Source organism: Dama dama, chromosome 17 (genome assembly GCF_033118175.1).
Source record: "Dama dama isolate Ldn47 chromosome 17, ASM3311817v1, whole genome shotgun sequence".
In the NCBI taxonomy this organism is placed as follows: domain Eukaryota; kingdom Metazoa; phylum Chordata; class Mammalia; order Artiodactyla; family Cervidae; genus Dama; species Dama dama.
This window is the reverse complement of record NC_083697.1, coordinates 55,115,977-55,135,334: the sequence shown is the minus strand read 5'-3', so window position 1 is coordinate 55,135,334 and position 19,358 is coordinate 55,115,977. Positions and strand designations below refer to the sequence as shown.

The 19,358-nt window shown below is 34.4% G+C and overlaps 1 protein-coding gene across 5 annotated transcripts in view; it reads right to left on the bottom strand.

The window, feature by feature from the left end:
• Positions 1–19,358, bottom strand: part of PCDH7 (protocadherin 7) — a 447,204-nt gene that overhangs the window by 200,468 nt on the left and 227,378 nt on the right. Inside the window, exon 4 of one of the 5 annotated variants that reach the window (XM_061164519.1) lies at positions 2,709–2,804. The exons of the other annotated variants lie outside the window; for them this stretch is intronic. Within the exon in view, the coding sequence (XP_061020502.1) occupies positions 2,716–2,804 (89 nt within the window). The 3' untranslated portion in view covers positions 2,709–2,715. The remainder of the gene's footprint in view (positions 1–2,708; positions 2,805–19,358) is intronic. 5 annotated transcript variants of the gene reach the window in all.

Below are 19,358 nucleotides of genomic sequence, written 5' to 3'. Positions count from 1 at the left end.
CTCCAGGCACTCACACAAAAATAGAAATAAACTGATCCTTATATTCACAGAGCTAATGAATTGGTTAATTCTAGATCTTATTGGTTGAAAGTCTAAGAAAGGGTATTTTGACTTGTACCCTAATTTTCCATTAATTCCTGCCTCAATTGTGCCCTCTAGGCATAACCTTTTTAGTTCTAAGTACAAAGCTCCAAGTTAATGCTTAAGCCCTTATCTTGCTATCAAAAGCACTGTTTCCACAGAAAAAATCCTAGAAAAATACAGTGTACACAAAGCAATGTATCTTAACTCCCCTTTCTTTTTTCAGCCATTTTACCTCAAAGGCTTTTCTAAGAATAAAGGCAACATGAACTCATAAATAAAGTCCTTTTTCTCTACTTGCACTGATTTTTTTTTTCCCCTGCAAGTTTTCTTTCATATTTTTTTAAAGTCCTCTCAGTGTCTGTGGTTTTCAGTGATCTGTTTCCTTCAATTTTTTATTGCTTTTCAGCGTACTCACTTTCCCCAGATCTTTTTGTTTCTAAATTCTCAAAGATTTTTTCTTTTCTTTTTCAGTTTACCTTCTTTTTCTCATCTAATTTTACTCCCCTATTTCTTTCTTTTCTTGTATGTAACCTGTTAAGACTCTAGCTGTATGGTGCATATTTCTTTCATTTATCTATAAAATAACAACAACAAAAAAAGTTTCTCTGACAACCTTTTCTCAAAACTTCAAAATATTTTGGTTGAATTGTCTGCTTTCCATGTGAGAAAGAAGGATATCTATGCTTCTTTTGTTACTACTAGATTTGATAAATTTTATAAAATTTAAATGATCTTTTTGTCTATGTTTTCAATTATACTTACTTGGTTTTTAATTGTAGGTCCTAAACTTAGGGAGAAAAATGATTTATTTTTTATAATAAAATATATTAAGTCATCTGTGAAGCTAATAACAGTCAAGAGCTACAAATGAAGGGAAATAAAGAGGGTGGAGGTAAGCGTGGATGAAAAGGGTCCCTACAAAAGTGAAAAGAAGAATGACTGTGTTCGAAAAATTCATTCATCTGTTCAACCTTTAGTGAGTAGCAAACACTGTGGACAGAGTTCATAAAGGATAAGGTGGAATCATAGAAACCTAAGAGTTGAACATGAATGAGAAGCCCAGCTTCGCTGGGGAGGAAACAAGAGACTCTGCAAAAGACACAGTGCATTTTAGTCAATTCTGAGTAATCTTGGCCACTTTAGGTTTCTCCAAGTCTCACTGTTTATCATTTAAATATGAACATTAACAATTTTTAACTGTGTTCCTTTGTGTGGAATGAATTAAGAAAATAGGGATTATTAAGCTTACTTACACTGTGCTGGATGCACAGAAAACCCTCCACACATTTCCTGTTACTGCTTTTGGTGTGAATTTTCCAAGCAGACCTGGGGAAACAGCTCTCCAGATGGAAGGACCCAACATTGCAAAGGTCTGTGTGCAAGGAAGATTATAGCCTAGCCGTTGGGAAAGATGGGGTAGGCCAGAACAGTGTACATCCAGGGTAAGTGCATAAAGTAAGGACTAGAAATGTAGGTAGAATTGAGATCAAGAAGGCCAACCAATGATTTCAGAGCTTTTAGGGATAAGATTTATGTTCCAGCCTTTAATGGTCCATGGTTACATCAGTGAAAATTCCTGTAAAGAATTTGCTTCATTTATATACACAAACAAGTCTTACTTTGGCTACTATTCTAAGGAATACCATAAGTAGTGTTGCCACACACAGGCACGCCTATAGACACACTCACTGTTTTTCTTTAAAGACATTTACCAATAATCTTCCCAGCCCAAAGGCAGTATTCTAGTTCCTTGCCTCAAAGATCCTAATAGAGTCACAAAGGTGTAGTGCAAAGCCCAACATGCCCTCAAAACAAGCCTCTGCAGGAGCAAGGAGGACCAGTTCCCCCGGTGAAAAAGGAAATCAAGAAGGTGGGCGTTTCCCATAATGACTTAAGAGTTTGTGTTTTTATAGGTTAAGACTCCGCTGGAGTTTTTAGCCCTGAGGGCTTAGCTCCTTTCAAAATTATCACCCTGAAAGAGGTAAACTTGAGCTGGCTGGAGGACCAAGGCCCTCCCCCACCTCCCTCAAATGCCACCAGCTGAGCTGACAAAAGAAAGCTTTGCAAAAAAGCCATTAGCCTACACTCAGCTCCCACATCTGGATGACCTTGATTTGTGGAGTGTTTAGATTTAACTGAAATGGCTCATACCTAATTTTCTATAACCAGATGAATAAGCATTATAATTAAAGTACATACAGTTTTCTGTGATGCTTTTGAAAGTTCAAATGCTAAAATAATTGAGTTTTGAGTTAGAACTCACAAAATATTCTCATTTTACAATTTCCAAAGATATGTCATATAAAAAGTCTTTGTAAAACATTGAAAAGTCCATTTTTTTTTCTATACAATCAGTTGAGGAAACTGCATATCACCTTTCTCTCAAAATGATACAGGTTGTTTTTATGTAATCCTTTACATTTAAAAAAAATCATCTACAACTGTGCAGGGAATTCTGAAATAGCATGCTGAAATAGCTAAAGATTTACTCAAGTTGTGTAATTCTCCTGTATCAGTAGGCTCTATGTAGTGGACGCATGAGTTTTCTCGACATAAAAGAGATAGACTATTAACAGAGAATGCAGAAGAGGGGCAGCTGCACTGCTTCATGAGGACCACCATACCTGTTGGTTAATGGAGAGGCCTTAACAGCACTCTTCTTCCATGCGTCTTGCCATGAGGAAAGGGGAGGAAGGGAAAGGTAGTGATGGCAGCAACACCTGGGGAAGGGAGATGGGGAAATATGTAAAGGGAAAATCAGCAGCCTCTACACCACGGTGTCCATCCATTGCCTTGCCAATGAAACAACTTCCGAAAACCCTGAGCTTGTTTCTTTCTTTTTTAAAAAATCTAGATAAATGTCAAAGATAATTTAAACAAATTAGGTATTTTGAATGGCGTTAATCTCATCACTCTCCAATTACCAACTATCCTCTCCTGAGTCTGGGACATGGGGGCTGCTACATGTAATGAGCTACCGTCTTATTCTCACTTTTTGACTAGACAGGGTCGCTTAAGGCAGGACTAGGCAGGACTTTGATATGTGGGTATAGTGTTTTGTTTCTTTTTTGTTTTTCTTTTTTACAACAGATTTAAGGAAAAAACTGCAGGATAAATAGTACCAAATGGGTATGTATATTTTCCCCCAACACACAGTAGGATTATTACCATTTACTTGTTCTGCCTCCGTCTAATTGCCATACATCTAAATGCTCACAACACATCTTCCTTATTATATTCTCCTAAGGGTGTGTAGTTTTGATATCAAAACAACTTCAACTTGTTATTTTAACAAAAAAGAATTCGATTTAGTAGAATCCCTATATACTGCAAGAGACCAAACTAGTAAAAGTTGTAAAAAGGTTTATGTTTTAATTTTATTTTTGTAGACATGGTTTAATCTGAACTATATGTAATTTTTTAAAGCAAATAGAGTTATATGAAAAGAAGTACAATGAAAAACTTTCATAAAACATTGATGAAAATACTAAACTCTTTGAATTTTAGTAGTGATCAACTGGTTTAAGGAATCAATATAAAAGACAATACCACCTGAAAAACACATACTGCTACATATTTTGCTCTTGATATTTGTTTTCAGAGAAATCTTTGCCTTTGTATGTTTATATTGAAATATAAATTTCATATGAGAAATGACATTTTACAAGATTTAGGGAAGCTTTTATACATCCTGGAGATAAGCTTATTAAAAATATGTATATTTTTGAAGAAAAGAAGAGGTCATCCACTTGGGGTTATTAGTAATGGAGATGTTTATGCATGTGTAGAGGCAGGGAGTGTATGGGAAATTTCTGTACCATCCTCTCAGTGTTTTTGTGAACCTAAACTGTTTTTAAAAAAGCCTTAAGCATTGTAACGTAAAAGATAGGATAGAATTAATTTTGGGGGTTAAAAAAAATGGTTTTGACTCCTCACACCCATACATTTCTTAGTGTAATATCTACAGAAGGGCTGGGATATTCTTGAGTTTTTCTCTAAAGACAGGGATTTATGTGAATACCTTTGCATTCTTGCTTCTGAATGTGATTCTGACCACTAATCTAAATGTTTAGGAGAGCAGCTATCACAGAGATCTTTGAGGTTTGCAGCGTGATAATCCTTTTGGTCTTGCCTTAATCCTATTTAGACAGGATGTCTCAAAACTTTCCAGTTACTCAACTCTCTTGGTCTCTGACACACTGCTTACTATTAGGCATCATCTCTGTTTAAAATACATATCCATCTAATACTTAGGTAATGGTATTAGTCAGCCTTGAATTGACAAATTTGGAAACTAATTGGTTATCAGATAGATTGGCATTAAAGAATTCTGAAGGCACATTCATTAGCTAAGCCTGTTGAATTAAAATAAATAAACTCAAAGTAGTAAACTTAAATTTATTTTGATATGACTGAACATAATTTTTATAGCTTTGCTTTTTTCTTATAAATTTTAATTTTGTATTTAATTTTAAAAATATTAATTGCCATCACACATATTTTAAAATTTAAGCTCCCCTCCAAAATTAAAAGCCACATATTCCAGTAATATCAAAGTAACAAAGTTATAATTAATTATTCCTACATTTAAATATTCCTGATTGATTAGTTGGGGATCAGCTTTTTATCTTTGGAAGAATCAAGTGTGTGAATCTTCCAAGGCAGAATATAAAAGGGGCTCACATGTTCTTAATTTATGGCAAAAAACTTGAGTCTAGCATGAAATACAGCAGTTTTTGTACATGAATCCCTAATACCATAGGATTTTATATACACTAAGTTCTTCCTTTGATCTTAGGAAGGGTAGATTATCATGAGGTAATGTATTTGGAAATTTGCACCACACTGTGAAAGATACAAAAATAACCAAAGGTGTACTTATGAGAAACTTTGGAAAATAAATATACACACACAAAACAGAGATGAACGCTCACAGTACAACTTATCAAGGTGTAACAAGTAATATAAAATGATTTTATAAATATCTGAGTTTATAAATAACTAAAACAACTTAGAATGGTAATCAAAAAGATTAAACAGAAATTTTTGAGTCATAAATTCATAGAGTGGAGAACAGAGCTTCATGGATTAAGGGAAATAAAAATGAAAGCTATTTTTTTCCTATTTAAGAGGTAGGAGCCAGGATAACAAAATTATCCCTGGTACTAACGGGGTATTCCTTAGGAATATGCTTATAGGCAATCCTATGAGCTAGATTTTTACCTGGCTAGAAAAGGGAAAATATACAATATGATGCATGAAAATTAAAAGTAGATAGACAAGTGATTTGTGATCTTACTGAGTAGAATTGGCAATCGAGAATTTGTAAAGAGATTTTCCAAAAGGACAGGAATTCAGTCATGTAGATAAAATGAGAATATCATAGAGAATGCTATGGTTCAGCTGTCTGTGGTTCTGTTCTTAGAAAAATGTATGATAAAAGTAGAAATACCGATACTAACATATTGATACAGAGAACACAATGTCAAGCTGTAGGGCCCAAGAATAAGGCACAAGACTTGCTTCACATCCTCAAAAAAATATAATCATTATGTGGGGAACAAAAATAAGGTCAAATTTCTCAGTGTTTAGAAGCTAAAAGCAAAGACATAAAGGGATGAACTTTGAGAAAGAGACACAGAGCTACTTCTTCAAGACTGTGTCGGATGTGGATAAAGGATAAAAGAAAGAAAACAGTTTGTAGAAAAGGAAACTGACAGAGCCTAATGTAACGTGGTGAGAAGAAGGTTGGTTAGTGTTGGCAAGTCAGAAGTCAGTCAAACCAGGCAGGTTATATGGTGGGACCATATAATACAGTTGGGAACCAACATACCTTGATAAGTAGAAGAGACACATCAAACAACATATAAAGTGAGAGCTTAATTAGGCAATGAGACTGCTGTTCTCTGCTTGATGACCTTAAACCTTCATCAAAACATTGCTTGTCTGGTACAAGGATATATGAGAAAAGGCCATTACCATACAGCATAAATATTCCTGGTAACAGTATTGTTATCCTTATCCTATTTGTGAGGTCTATCTTAAAAATACATTTTCTCTAAGAGTTAGAAAATTGATATTTTAGCTCTGGTTTTGACCCTAAAATTTTCCCTGAGTCTCATATTCATGTGTGCTAAGACACTTCCATCCTGTTCGATTCTTTGAGACCCCATGAACTGCAGCCTGAATAGGAACAGTCTACCACATTCCAATGAACAGTTCAATTTTCCCTCATTCTCCTTCTTGCTAAGAGTGACTGGATAGTTATCAAAAGGAAATTTTATTCATCTTAATGCTGGGTGTGTCTGGGCTTCCCCCAAGGCTCAGTGGTAAAGAATCTGTCAGTAATGCAGGAGATGTGGGTTTGATCGCTAGGTCCAGAAGATCCCCTGAAGAAGGAAATGGCAACCCACTCCAGTATTCTTTCCTGGGGAGTCCCATGGATAGAGGAGCCTGGCAGGCTACAGTCCATGAAGTTGTAAAAAAGTAGGATATGACTTAGCAACTAACAACAATGGTGTTTCTAGGCAGGGCTGGAGCATGAAGAGGTCAGGTTGGTTGTTGCTGCTAGCTTCTGCAGGGTGGAGTTTGTTGGTACCCTGGTATATTTTTAAAATTTCTTAACTCAATAAAAACATAATTTTTTTGGTCTTTTTTTCTCTTTAACTGAAAATGTTCATTATTTTTATTTAATGAAATAAATTAAACACTACACAGTACATCCTAACAATAAATTTTCATGATGACAATTAGAGTATTGCCATACAGATCTCTACCTGTAATCCATTTTTCTGACAATTTCACTAAAATTTCAGTATTTTGTTGCACTGAAAACATTTTATAAATCTTCTAGCAAGTCTATAATATTCCACTTTATTATTTCAAATTCCTAACTTTTTACCAATCTGCTAGTAAGTTCTCGGTTTATAGCTATAATAGCATAACCCACTATGTCCTTCATACAAACTAACAAATCAGCTACCCTAGTATCTAAGATAGCAATAATATTCACTTAGAATTTTAATTAATATATGATTCACTCAATATAATTAATATTCTAAATTCAGTTTTCCCTACAAAATATATTTTAATGAGGATTTTGCTCTTTTTTTTCTTGACATAGAATTGTTTGAGTAAATTTATAAAACTATGGAAATCTTAAATTCTCACATACAACATTTTTAGTCTCTGCAACTAAAAGTTGTCATATCAATTTGATTATTTAGGTTTGTTCATCAAATATTTAAGGAGTGTTCAATTTGTGCTAGACACTGTTTTAATCAGTAGTACTTAAACATTTGGAGTTCAGGACTCCTCTAGCCTCTTAAAAGCTGTAAATGACCCAAAAGTGCTTTTGTTTTTATGTGAGATACATCATTTTATGTGAGATACATTGTTTTTATGTGATATATATACATTGAATATACTGGTAGTCAGTATATTCAAAAATAAAATTGACATTTTAAAAATTAATTGTAAATGCATTTGAAAATAGTCATAATAAAGTCATTTCTTTTCAAAATAAAATATTTTTATGAAAAATGATTACCATACTCTATAAAACCAAAAATAAGCTAGAAGAGTGACATTATGATATATCCTAATATAGATTGTGATAGGAAAAGAGCAAAGCTGGATAAGGTCAGTTTGGGCTTCACAGAATAGGTGATACTTGAAGTAAACTTTAAAGAAAGACTTGACTGGCTGGATGGAAACATTGGTGAAAGAGGTTAAGACCATTCTGGTAAAAGAAGGGCATGGCTAAACAGAGCATGTTGTAATAAAAAGAACATGGATTTTTTTTGTTTGTTTGTTTGACAAAGTTTCCTCAAACTCCATCTCAGCTATTTTAGCTATATGGCTTTGAGTAAATCACCTAAAGTCTGTGAGCCTCTCTTTGCTCTCTTGTGAACCTACAGATTAAGAATGTCATGAGAATTGAGATGAAAAATGAAAATATTTTCACATGTGGCAGTTAATTGGAACTCAGTAATATAATGTAGTTTGTTGCATATTTAAGGACAGTGAATTGGTTATCATGCTGAGAGCATAAAATACTATGAGATGTAGCGGGGATAATGGAAGCTATAAACAAGAGTGAAAAGGACAGCAGAAAAGAAGAGCTGGTGTGGAGGTTAAAGGTGGATATGAGTGACTTAAAAAAGACAGAAACACAGTAATATGAAATGAACTACCTTGGAAACTCCAATGAGAATCACTTCTCACACAGGCCTTAGCAAACCCATAGAAAATTTCAATTTCCACTTAATGCCCTCCTATCCTTTCCCAGGAATACATACAAATGAACAAACTCGAGTTTTAGAAAAATGAATTACTCCACTATCATCGTAAATATAGAATGAATATGTAAAAAATAAAATGGGTGATGAAAAACAAGACAAATTTAACCAACCACTTTGCCGCTTATAGAGGTTTAGTTGACCTGAATCTTCCATGTCTCTATGAAATTAGATTTCAATTAATCTTAGCAATGAATGAATGAGTGGATATAAATAAAAGTATATTTAAAGCCATATGAATAATGTATTAAGAATCTGAACTCACAACTGTGATGTTCTCAACTTGGAACTGAAAATTAGGAGACTCATAAAGTCTGCGAATTGATTTCAACTTTTCTAGAAAACACTTTTATTGAGTGTGGTACATAGATAATGTTATGACTTTTCCCCATGCTGGTATGTACCATCCAGATGCTATGTTTGATCTTCAAGACTACATCGATAGAATGTTAAAAACTATTTCCCAACAACAAAATATTTTCTGCTGATTCACCTTAGTTCTGACAATTATGGCACAGAAGAAAAAAATATACTTAGTAGAGAAGCACAGTTTTAAAATGTAAAATTAACTCTTCATCAAGGTCCAGGTTTAGAAATTTATAAAACACAATAAATATCCTGGCTCATTGTACAGGCACTGGCTGTAGTAATACGCCAATGACAGGTAAGAACAATGTGAGTTTTAGATAAGAACATTTGCAATAATCTATAAAGAGTTTAGAACAAGACCTATTCCTTCTTTTTACAAAGTATCTTTTACATTAACCTATCATTTTGTCTGATTTCTTCACTACCACAATTAAACCCAGCCTAACTTATCCGAAGAGAGAGTAAAGAAAATAAAGCATTAAAGCCAAGGTAATAATGGTAAAAATCAAGAGAGTTCCAGAAAAACATGTATTTCTGCTTTACTGACTATGCCAAAGCCTTTGATTGTGTGGATCACAATAAACTGTGGAAAATTATTCAAGAGATGGGAATACCAGACCACCTGACCTGCCTCTTGAGAAACCTGTATGCAGGTCAGCAAGCAACAGTTAGAACTGGACATGGAACAGCAGACTGGTTCCAAATAGGAAAAGGAGTACGTCAAGGCTGTATATTGCCACCCTGCTTATTTAACTTCTATGCAGAGTACATCATGAGAAACGCTGGGCTAGAAGAAGCACAACCTGGAATCAAGATTGCCGGGAGAAATATCAATAACCTCAGATATGCAGATGACACCACCCTTATGGCAGAAAGTGAAGAGGAACTAAAAAGCCTCTTGATGAAAGTGAAAGAGGAGAGTGAAAAAGTAGGCTTAAAGCTCAACATTCAGAAAACTAAGATCATGGCATCTGGTCCCATCACTTCATGGAAAATAGATGGGGAAACAATGGAAACAGTGTTAGACTTTATTTTGGGGCTCCAAAATCACTGCAAATGGTGACTGCAGCCATGAAATTAAAAGACGCTTACTCCTTGGAAGGAAAGTTATGACCAACCTAGATAGCATATTAAAAAGCAGAGACATTACTTTGCCAACAAAGGTCCGTCTGGTCAAGGCTATGGTTTTTCCAGTGGTCATGTATGGATATGAGAGTTGGATTGTGAAGAAAGCTGAGTGCCGAAGAATTAATGCTTTTGAACTGTGGTGCTGGAGAAGACTCTTGAGAGTCCCTTGGACTGCAAGTCCATCCTAAAGGAGATCATTCCTGGGTGTTCATTGGAAAGACTGATGCTGAAGCTGAAACTCCAATACTTTGGCCACCTCATGCGAAGAGTTGACTCATTGGAAAAGAACCTGATGCTGGGAGAGACTGGGGGCAGGAGGAGAAGGGGATGACAGAGGATGAGATGGCTGGATGGCATCACTGACTCGATGGACGTGAGTATGAATAAACTCCGGGCGTTTGTGATGGACAGGGAGGCCTGGCGTGCTGCGATTCATGGGGTCGCAAAGAGTCGGACACGACTGAGCGACTGAACTAACTAACTAATAATGGTAATTATGGTTGGACTTTGGATCCAGAGAATATTAATTTATTCTTTAATTCATTCAGCAAATATTTAGTTTATGTCAGGCACTGCCTTAGTAGCCTGAGATAAAAAGAGCATAAAAACATGATCTCAATCCTCTGGTAGCACAAGTAGGTAGGATATTTTATAAATAAGTAAATACAAATTTTATTCCACTCAGTGCACATACAAATAATTCTAAAAATTATTTTCAGGAGGATTTTGTTGTAAAAAACATATACTGTAAAAATGAGACCAAGCTCTTCACTTTATAACTTTTCACATTCTGACTTTGTAAATATGGATAGTAAAGCTCTATGTCCAAAAAGATAGGTGTCTAACTCCATGTAAGTAAGCACTCATCATCCAGGACTTACAAATGACTATACTAATGGCTGAAATTAAATATACATGATTAATTTTTACCTTCATTTTCAGGTCTCATGTGCATGTATGTGAAGGTAGGACATAAGCATAATCAACTGATGGTGATAACTTTGGTATAAAATATACCTGACAAAATATCCCTATTTAACCATTCTCCCCTATAGCACTATTTGCATACAGTTTCTTCATTGAAATTTCTCTTTTCTTTACATTTTTTTTCACTACCTCCCCTCTCTTGGTATCAACTACTATATTCTAACTTTGTCAAGTCAAACAACAGTTGTCAATTCTGTGTGAATTTAGCCATATAAATGTAGTTACCTACTCACAATTGAGAACCTTTTTTTTTTTTGATCAAGAATGCTTTAGTCTTGAATAAGTTTAGCAGAAGCTACGCTAAGTCATTGTGAGTTTACCTAAATGAAAATGAAAACAAAATGGATGATTTCCTTTGTAAAGTTGAAATAACTCCATTCTGCACTGTTATTTATAATTTTAAACCTCAAGGAATGATTATTCATAGATCTGTGGAATGGAAGGAAAGTAAAACAGTCTGTTCACTCTATCCTTCATTTGGAATACTTTGCCCACTGTGCAGTTAATGTATTTTAATTTATTTTTAAAACACAAGTTGTTCTTTGACTATAAAACATCTCAGATGCTTAGTAAAACTTTTTCTGTGTATTATTTTCTTCTCAGCATACTTGTGTACAACCTGAGAGGTAGGCAACACGTTCTAAGCTGGAATTCAGTGAATACATGAGAACACTTTTTTTCACTACTGTCATTTAAATTACATGAACTTAAATGCCAACTTTGGGCAATGCTATTCCCTTGAAGCATATATATTATTTCATTATGGATGTATTAATTCACAATGTTTTATTTCAAGCCTATAAAATATGGTATCTTCTTGAGAAATCTGACAGCTGATAAAACTGCATTAGAATGGTGCACGTGCACATGTTTTCGCATTTCCACTAAGTTGCTGATTTCTTATTTGAGTCAGCTGTCTGAATTAGTTGCACAGCATTAAATTTAATAAACAGCATATGGACCTGATAATGTATGAGAAGAACCTGTTCTTTCTCTCCCCTGCCACATATATGCTCTTTTATCTTTCAATTAAGTGATACATTTCCTGGCTAAGTTTAAGAGTATTGTGTAAAAAGAAACCAAATCTTTGAAATCTTTGTCTTAGTGTCCTTCTCTAGATGTACATAATACTCAAAATATGTCACATACTTTTCCATTTATAGAAATAAAATCTTTAAAATTTTTATATTGTATGCTTAAATTTCTCGTCTTTAAAATATTCAGTCAATTAATAGAAGTTCATTGTAAGAAGAAAGTGAAATCACCATTTTTTAAGTTAAAGTTTTACTGACAAAATACACTGAATTTCTCAATAGAGTTTCAGTCAAAAGCAGTTCAGGAAGTACGATGATAACAGTTTTCTGAAAGTTCAAGACAAAAGAAATATCTACTTTTTAAAATATGGACCAAAACTACTAAGTTTAATTCCTGGGAGATGAAGAAAGAGTTTGAACATATTTTAATATGTTAAATGCAGATTCAGAGAACTGGTTATAATCCTGAGTCCCTCTTGCCTGCTCACCAGAATTCTTCATTCTGGGGTAAACACTTACCTCAAACTCTAGGCATGTGCTATCAACCCTGATCTGATTTTCCTCTAACACGAACTCAATTAAACTTCCTACCTACTTGTAAAGGACCTTTCCATTTCTTGTCAGTAAAAGAAACAGGTAAGGAAATACATTGAGAGTAGACAGGTACATAGAAAGCTATATCCTGTGTAAGAGCAATAAGATACTATGTATTCTAAATTTTCCTACATCAAATGTAGATTTGCAAAGCCAGGCCATGTATGATTACAAATGCTGAAAGCAAACCTTTATAGTGGTTCATTCTTTTGAGACTTCAAATTATAACACCATCCCTTTTTTACAAGGCATTACTAGAATATTCCCCAATGTGTATATTAGATTCCTTTATAGAGACAGTCATGTTCCTACAAGCCATAAATTTAATAAATCACCAGATATATAACTTTCATTCTCACATTTACATTACCAAGTACTTTATGGAGCAATTTTCTTAGTCATAGCAGTGAGACTGTTCAGTGATATAAATAAATAAATACTATTTCAGCAAAAACCCTGAACTCTAAAGGAATGGAATCTCACAAGAATACAATTCACGATTAAAGAGAATTCAGTTATCAGTAGGGTCTGTCTTGGATTGCCTCTATGAAGGTTTATTATGAGTAGTGTCAGAAGGACTTTATTATAGCAAGCACTGAAGAAGCCAAGGACAGAGTTATGGCTGGGTTCCAGTGAAGAGAGAAAGAGCTTGAAAAGCCTAATATACCACAATACTGAAATTGTTATTATAAATAACTGGTACATTTACATCAGATTATCATATATTTTCAACAGAAATGTCAAATGCCAACTCTGTCAGTATCTATCTCTGGGCGCAGAGCTTCTTGTTGAGACCTGTTGTGCACTAGCAGAGTCAGGCCTAAGTGCTCCCAAAGGATTTTCATGTTTATATTATAAAACAAAATTCCTTGTAAGGAAAATTAGACTTTAAGGTGTAAAAAATATTTTGAAATGATGAAATATTTGACTGGTCCAATGAAATTACTTTAAAGCAATATTTTAAAATACTCTAACTCTAAAATACTCTAAAATACTTTAATACAGCTCTTTTAACTTATCCAGCACAATTCCCTAAGCGTATATTATAAAAACACAAGTATACATCTTATTCTTGGTGGGGGAAGGGAGTAACTGGGGGGCAGTGGGAAGCAGTAGAAGATATTAGAAAACTACAGCCTTAAGTTAAACTTATAGTCTTTTGTTGGTTTTTACCTAAAGGATTATATTGAATTCAAAATTCTCATGTTAAATAATCAGAGAAAATATTCCAAATTGTAAAGGCACTTGTTCTACATGTTTTCTATTTGCGATTTAATAAACTTACTTCAATACAGGAGTATTGCTTATTTTTATAATCAAAGTCTTATATGGTAGGAGGCTGTCAAATTTGCAAATGATGAAACTATTGACTTTAATAGAACAGTTCCAAAATAGAGTCTTTCTGGAGGCATAGTTTATTATTCAAATTATTTCCAAGAAGTGCTTTAGGCTTCTTAGCCCAGCCCATCAAGGATGGTGCGTCATGCATGTGTGTGTGTGTGTGAGCGCATCTGTTTCCTTGGTGAGCAATGCTGAGTCTTCTTAAAATTTGCTCATAAATTTCAGAATGAGTTTCCAAAAATTACAGTAACTAAGTCAAATTCTCCACATGTTGTGCCACCAAATAAAATATCTGTCCTCAAAATTGTTTAGGAAGGCATATCAGGTATACAAGTAGATAGTTCATAAAGTCCAATCAATAAGGACACTAGCTAAATGAAGTGCAAAAAATATTATAATGGACCCTTTTACTCTTTGGAATCAATGGCAATAACCTTTGTTTAGAAAGAATGTGTGTCTGAGCAATAACATGTACCAATATTTCTCAAACTGCTAAAACGAAAAGATCTCAGAGGCAGGCATCTCTCCATTTAGCTATATTACATTTTCTGTTCTTTTCTTCCCTATTTAGGCAGGAGAACTGCCTTAACCACTTCAGAAATGCCCTACCTTCATCCCAGGAAAGGAAATGAAGGCCTTAGCACTGATGCTAAAATATATATATAATAGATACAAATGAGCAGCAAGCACAGATGGGGGCTTTCAGTTACCTTATGACTAGGTCAATTATTAGCAAACTAAACATGCCAAATTCTCAGTGAAAACATATTATTTTCACTTAATCCCACACTGAAATATGCATTATCTTTTCTGCATGTTCCTAAATACATGAAGTGATTCTATATGTCAAATAAAAAAGCAATATTCTTTTTCAATATGAAAATAAAATTATAACAGCTTAAATGCTAGCACCAATTGTGTTATCAACCTATGTTTGTAAGGCATGTCTTCTAAATACTAAAAAAAAAAAAAATTAATTAACTATACTACTGGAGAAAAAGGGACTTGAAAAATCTTTTGTACAGATGACATATATGTCCTATTACTTATTTATGACAGTGGTTTTGAAATTATTTTTCAATTTATTTTAACTTGCTACTGTATCTAAGGAAGCTTCTTATTCTTAAGTACCTTTGAGCAAATTCAATCATTTAGATCAGCTGATAGGCATAATCAAAATAAATATCCCTAGAGAGGCAGGGGTTTAAGTTGCAGTTAAAGTGTGCCCCAGTCCTGAAATAGCTATTTTCTAATTCAATTATGTACTATAAAAATTCTATTATTTAACAGAGTCTGCTGCTGCTGCTGCTGCCAAGTCGCTTCAGTCGTGTCCGATTCTGTGCGACCCCATAGACGGCAGCCCACCAGGCTCCGCCGTCCCTGGGATTCTCCAGGCAAGAACACTGGGGTGGGTTGCCATTTCCTTCTCCAATGCATGAAAGGGAAAAGTGAAAGTGAAGTCACTCAGTCGTGTCCGACTCTTCGAGACAGCATGGACTGTAGCCTACCAGGCTCTCCTTCTATGGGATTTTCCAGGCAAGAATACTGGAGTGGGTTGCCATTGCCTTCTCCATTAACACAGTCTAGTAGTTCTGAATGTAGTGATATAGTGATATAAGTGTTTATCCTATATTTACCCTACAAAGAAGAATATTTGAAAGAAAATTTCTCTAAGAGTTTACAAATTTAGCTTGCTTTTTGCTTATTTTGAAAATTCCAACATTACTGAGACATTAAAGTATTAAATAAACTTTAAGTATCTTTTTAATGCTTGCTTTATTGAATGGTGTGCATAATTAAAAAGTTAATTGCTCTGTTCCCACAATCTTAGGGAGTCAAGGGACCAACTCCAGAAGCAGGCTTTTAGTGTTGTACTTTCTTATACACACTCATTATTCTACTCAGTGAATTACCTTCCCTACCTAGGCAGAAGGATCCAACAAAGACAAGTGTGTGTGTGTGTGTGTGTGTGTGTGTGTGTGTGTGTATAGAATGAACTACCAACGAAATATAGGCATAAAGAATATAACTCTCTAGTTTACTCAGTGAGTAAAGCACCTGGTATTAATTCTCACCCTATTTTGGACAGACTGTATTTCTTTAAGTAACTCATTATATTGAATCTATTATCTTAGTATTTTGAAGGGAAAAATGTATTAACATTTTAATTTTTGTGATATGAACATGATTATTTCACTTATGATCCTAGGTATCAACATTTATGCCAAGCCACAATGTAGAGTATTCTTGAAAATGGCATATACTACTACTTTTATGCCCTGTGATTACATAATTACAAAAGTACAGTTTTTATAATGCATGTAAATACAAAGGGGAAACCCCTTAATGTCCCTGAAAAGTAGGTAGTGCATGAATGAATTACTGGTTGCTTCAGATGAGACAAGATCAGTGATTTGGTCAAAACTGCATAATACAGTAATGCTTATATCATATATGTATCAAATGAAACCTAAATTTTTCCTTCTTAAATATGTTTTAAAATAGAAATAATTCTAATGGCTACAAAAGGTTTTCCTGAGCTTTGAATGTAGTAATATAAATATAGTCTTTGGGGCTAATAGTAACAAAGCAAGAATAATAAATGATAACAGTTGCTGTATATATTAAACACCTAGTATTATCAGGTATTAACCATAATTTTAGATCTCAGTTACATCACTTATAAAATGCATATATTACCTTCCTCAGGGTAATTCTATGGAGCAAATGAATATAGAGAACCTCAGGTCATCACTGCTGCTGCTGCTGCTAAGTCACTTCAGTCGTGTCCGACTCTGTGCGACCCCATAGGCAGCCCACCAGGCTCCCCCGTTCTCAGGGACGGCGGAGCCTGGTGGGCTGCTGTCTACTGCAAAAGCAGTCATTTATTATTTCAATTTTTCCTCACCCTTATTTATTTTTAGATACTTAATAAAGATATGAGTTCATCATTCTTTTTGATGGATAGATTGTCCTCTTTACGCTATATTTGCTCTCTTCTGGCGCTTCTCTCTCTGTGTGTGTAAGTGTGACAGGGAGCGAATGAATCTATAATTCATTTGTCTCTGACATTAGACATACTTTGTGATGACTTGGCCCCGTTAAAGTCCCTTCAGCCCTTTAAGTTTGAGTTGTATTGTAACTGGGGTGTTTCATACTGTGATCTGAAAATTATCTCCAAATACCCATAAAAGTTGATTTCTACATTTATAAATGTATTTGGTTTAATTAGCAGTTTAAAATGAGATGTGGATGAGTGTTATGAATTGCTACCTAATTGGCAGAGTCTATCTACATTCTGTGACTGGCAATCATTTTTACAAGGCTTTTCTCACTGCCATGAATTTTTGAGAATTGACTGTAATCTCAGTCTTTTAGGAACCACTTTGCTACTGGGCACTGAATGATTTTTAATAATTATTTGATGACTTCTCTGTGAGTTACTGGTTTCTGTTATTTACTTCTCCTTAACAGTAAATCCAGGAAAATATATGCAGGTCTCTTAAAGACAGAAGCCATATAGCCAAAGAAAATAAATGTGAAACTATTAATATGCTTTCTCTGTCTATGATTTTACAGAATTTTATTTGTTATAAACACTGGTATTTGTTCACAGTGGATAGAGAGACATGTGTTCCTAGCCTTGGAAACGAATAAGGAGTTCAAGAGAGGCCAGGAAACTACTTGCCTTAATGGCAAAATACCGGTGAGGCCAGTGAACACTTTTGTAAGCAAGAAAACATCATGTATTTAATAAATATAAACACTGTGGATCTGATTTGATTTGGAGGAAAAAAAGGACTATAGGACTAGAAATAAATTTTAAGGTATTTTTAAAAAAATCAACATAGTGAAGCAGTAATCTGATAGAATTTTTATTAAATGCTAACTGCCTAAACATATGTTTATGTATATCTGCACAATAACTCTTTAACATAGGGCTGTAATTATAATTGTTGTTTCCATTTTATAAGGGAAGGAGACATTATATGAACTGATCTCAATTCCCTTCTTGAAAATGTGATGGAGGTTGAACTAGGACCTAGACTTCTGGCAACAATTCCTTGCAAATGTACCTATTGTACTGCATACCACAACACAGCAGAATTAAGTTTAAAAAGGACATTTTAAAACTGAAAATTTATGGAACAGATGCTTCCAAAAAGCATCCCCCAAAGAATACAGAAACTTGATAGTCTGAAATGACTCAAATAATGCCATTTGGTAGAGAAAATGAATTACTTGATCCTCAAAAATGTCACAGGTAAAGTATTAGAAGGGAGAACGTGTGCACAGGATGGTGTGGTTGGGAGAGGCAAAGGAGTAAGGTTATTAGAAGGATAAAATAAAGAAAAATATTAAAATCTCAGAGTCAGTCTCTGGGACAGTCCTCTAATCCTCCTTCAGAAATGAAATGACTGTCAGAGGAGCTCAGAACTTTTCATTAAGGTAAAGAAGAGTAATGCATTTTCCCTGCTATTTTCAAAAACTTAAAACATAAAGACCAGAGGCTAAGTAATCAAGTCAGAAGTCGTACTTTGTGCTCTGAAATAAAATGTGGCTACTTGAGAAAAACACACATGGGAACTGCTAAGCCCAGAGACAATTGATAGAACTAATTTAATAGCTACTTGATTCTGGGGACATAGATAATACTCAGACATGGGCTGCAAAGGAAAAACATATGGGTTTGAATTCACAAAAGAGGATAAAAACAGACTGGGGCTGAGATAGGCAAGAATTAGATTTTAGATCTTCATTATTCTAGGAAAAAGAGATGAACCAATGTTGTCCAGGAAACTAGAAGTGCCTCTTAAAATTGAGTTCGTAAAGGCTGAGTACAACTGACCACACTGAATAAAGGGTAGTAAGCTTAAGAGGAAAAGAAAAAAACTCTGATAACACATGGTTCTATGTGAACATGTTGCTTTCTAATCACTTGCTCAAAGATATTGCATGATTAACATTGCCTTGACCAAAGTGCAGGGAAAGAATAAAGATTGAGCCCTAAATTCAATTTTCTCAAATACTCATATAATTGAAAATTGAGTTTATTTTAGGAAAGAATTATCTGAGAAATTGTGACTATATAAGTAATAATTTCAAAAATTACATATCAGTCTGTGAAATGTTTATGACACAGTTTGTTGAGAGTCAGGTATTACTTAAAGAGAACAGCAAGTAACTCTGCCCAGTATCCATCAATTTCATTGATGGATAATTAATTGAATGCTTAGATAATGCAACGATATCTTACAGAATGGACCAGAAGCAAGGAGGGAAGCAAAGTCTGGCCATTTAATCATGCCTATAGCTGATATTGAGAAAATCATTTGCATATTTTAAATAGAATTTTTCCCTAAGAAATAGCCCTAAAGAGAAGAGAAAAAAAAAAAACAACAAAAACAACTACAAGTTAGAGACACGGAATTGTAGTTAGTGCCTTATATTCTAAAAGAGCCCCTGAATCTAGGGCACCAAAGCAATTTTTTTCTCAGGAGATCTCAGTCAACTGCAGACA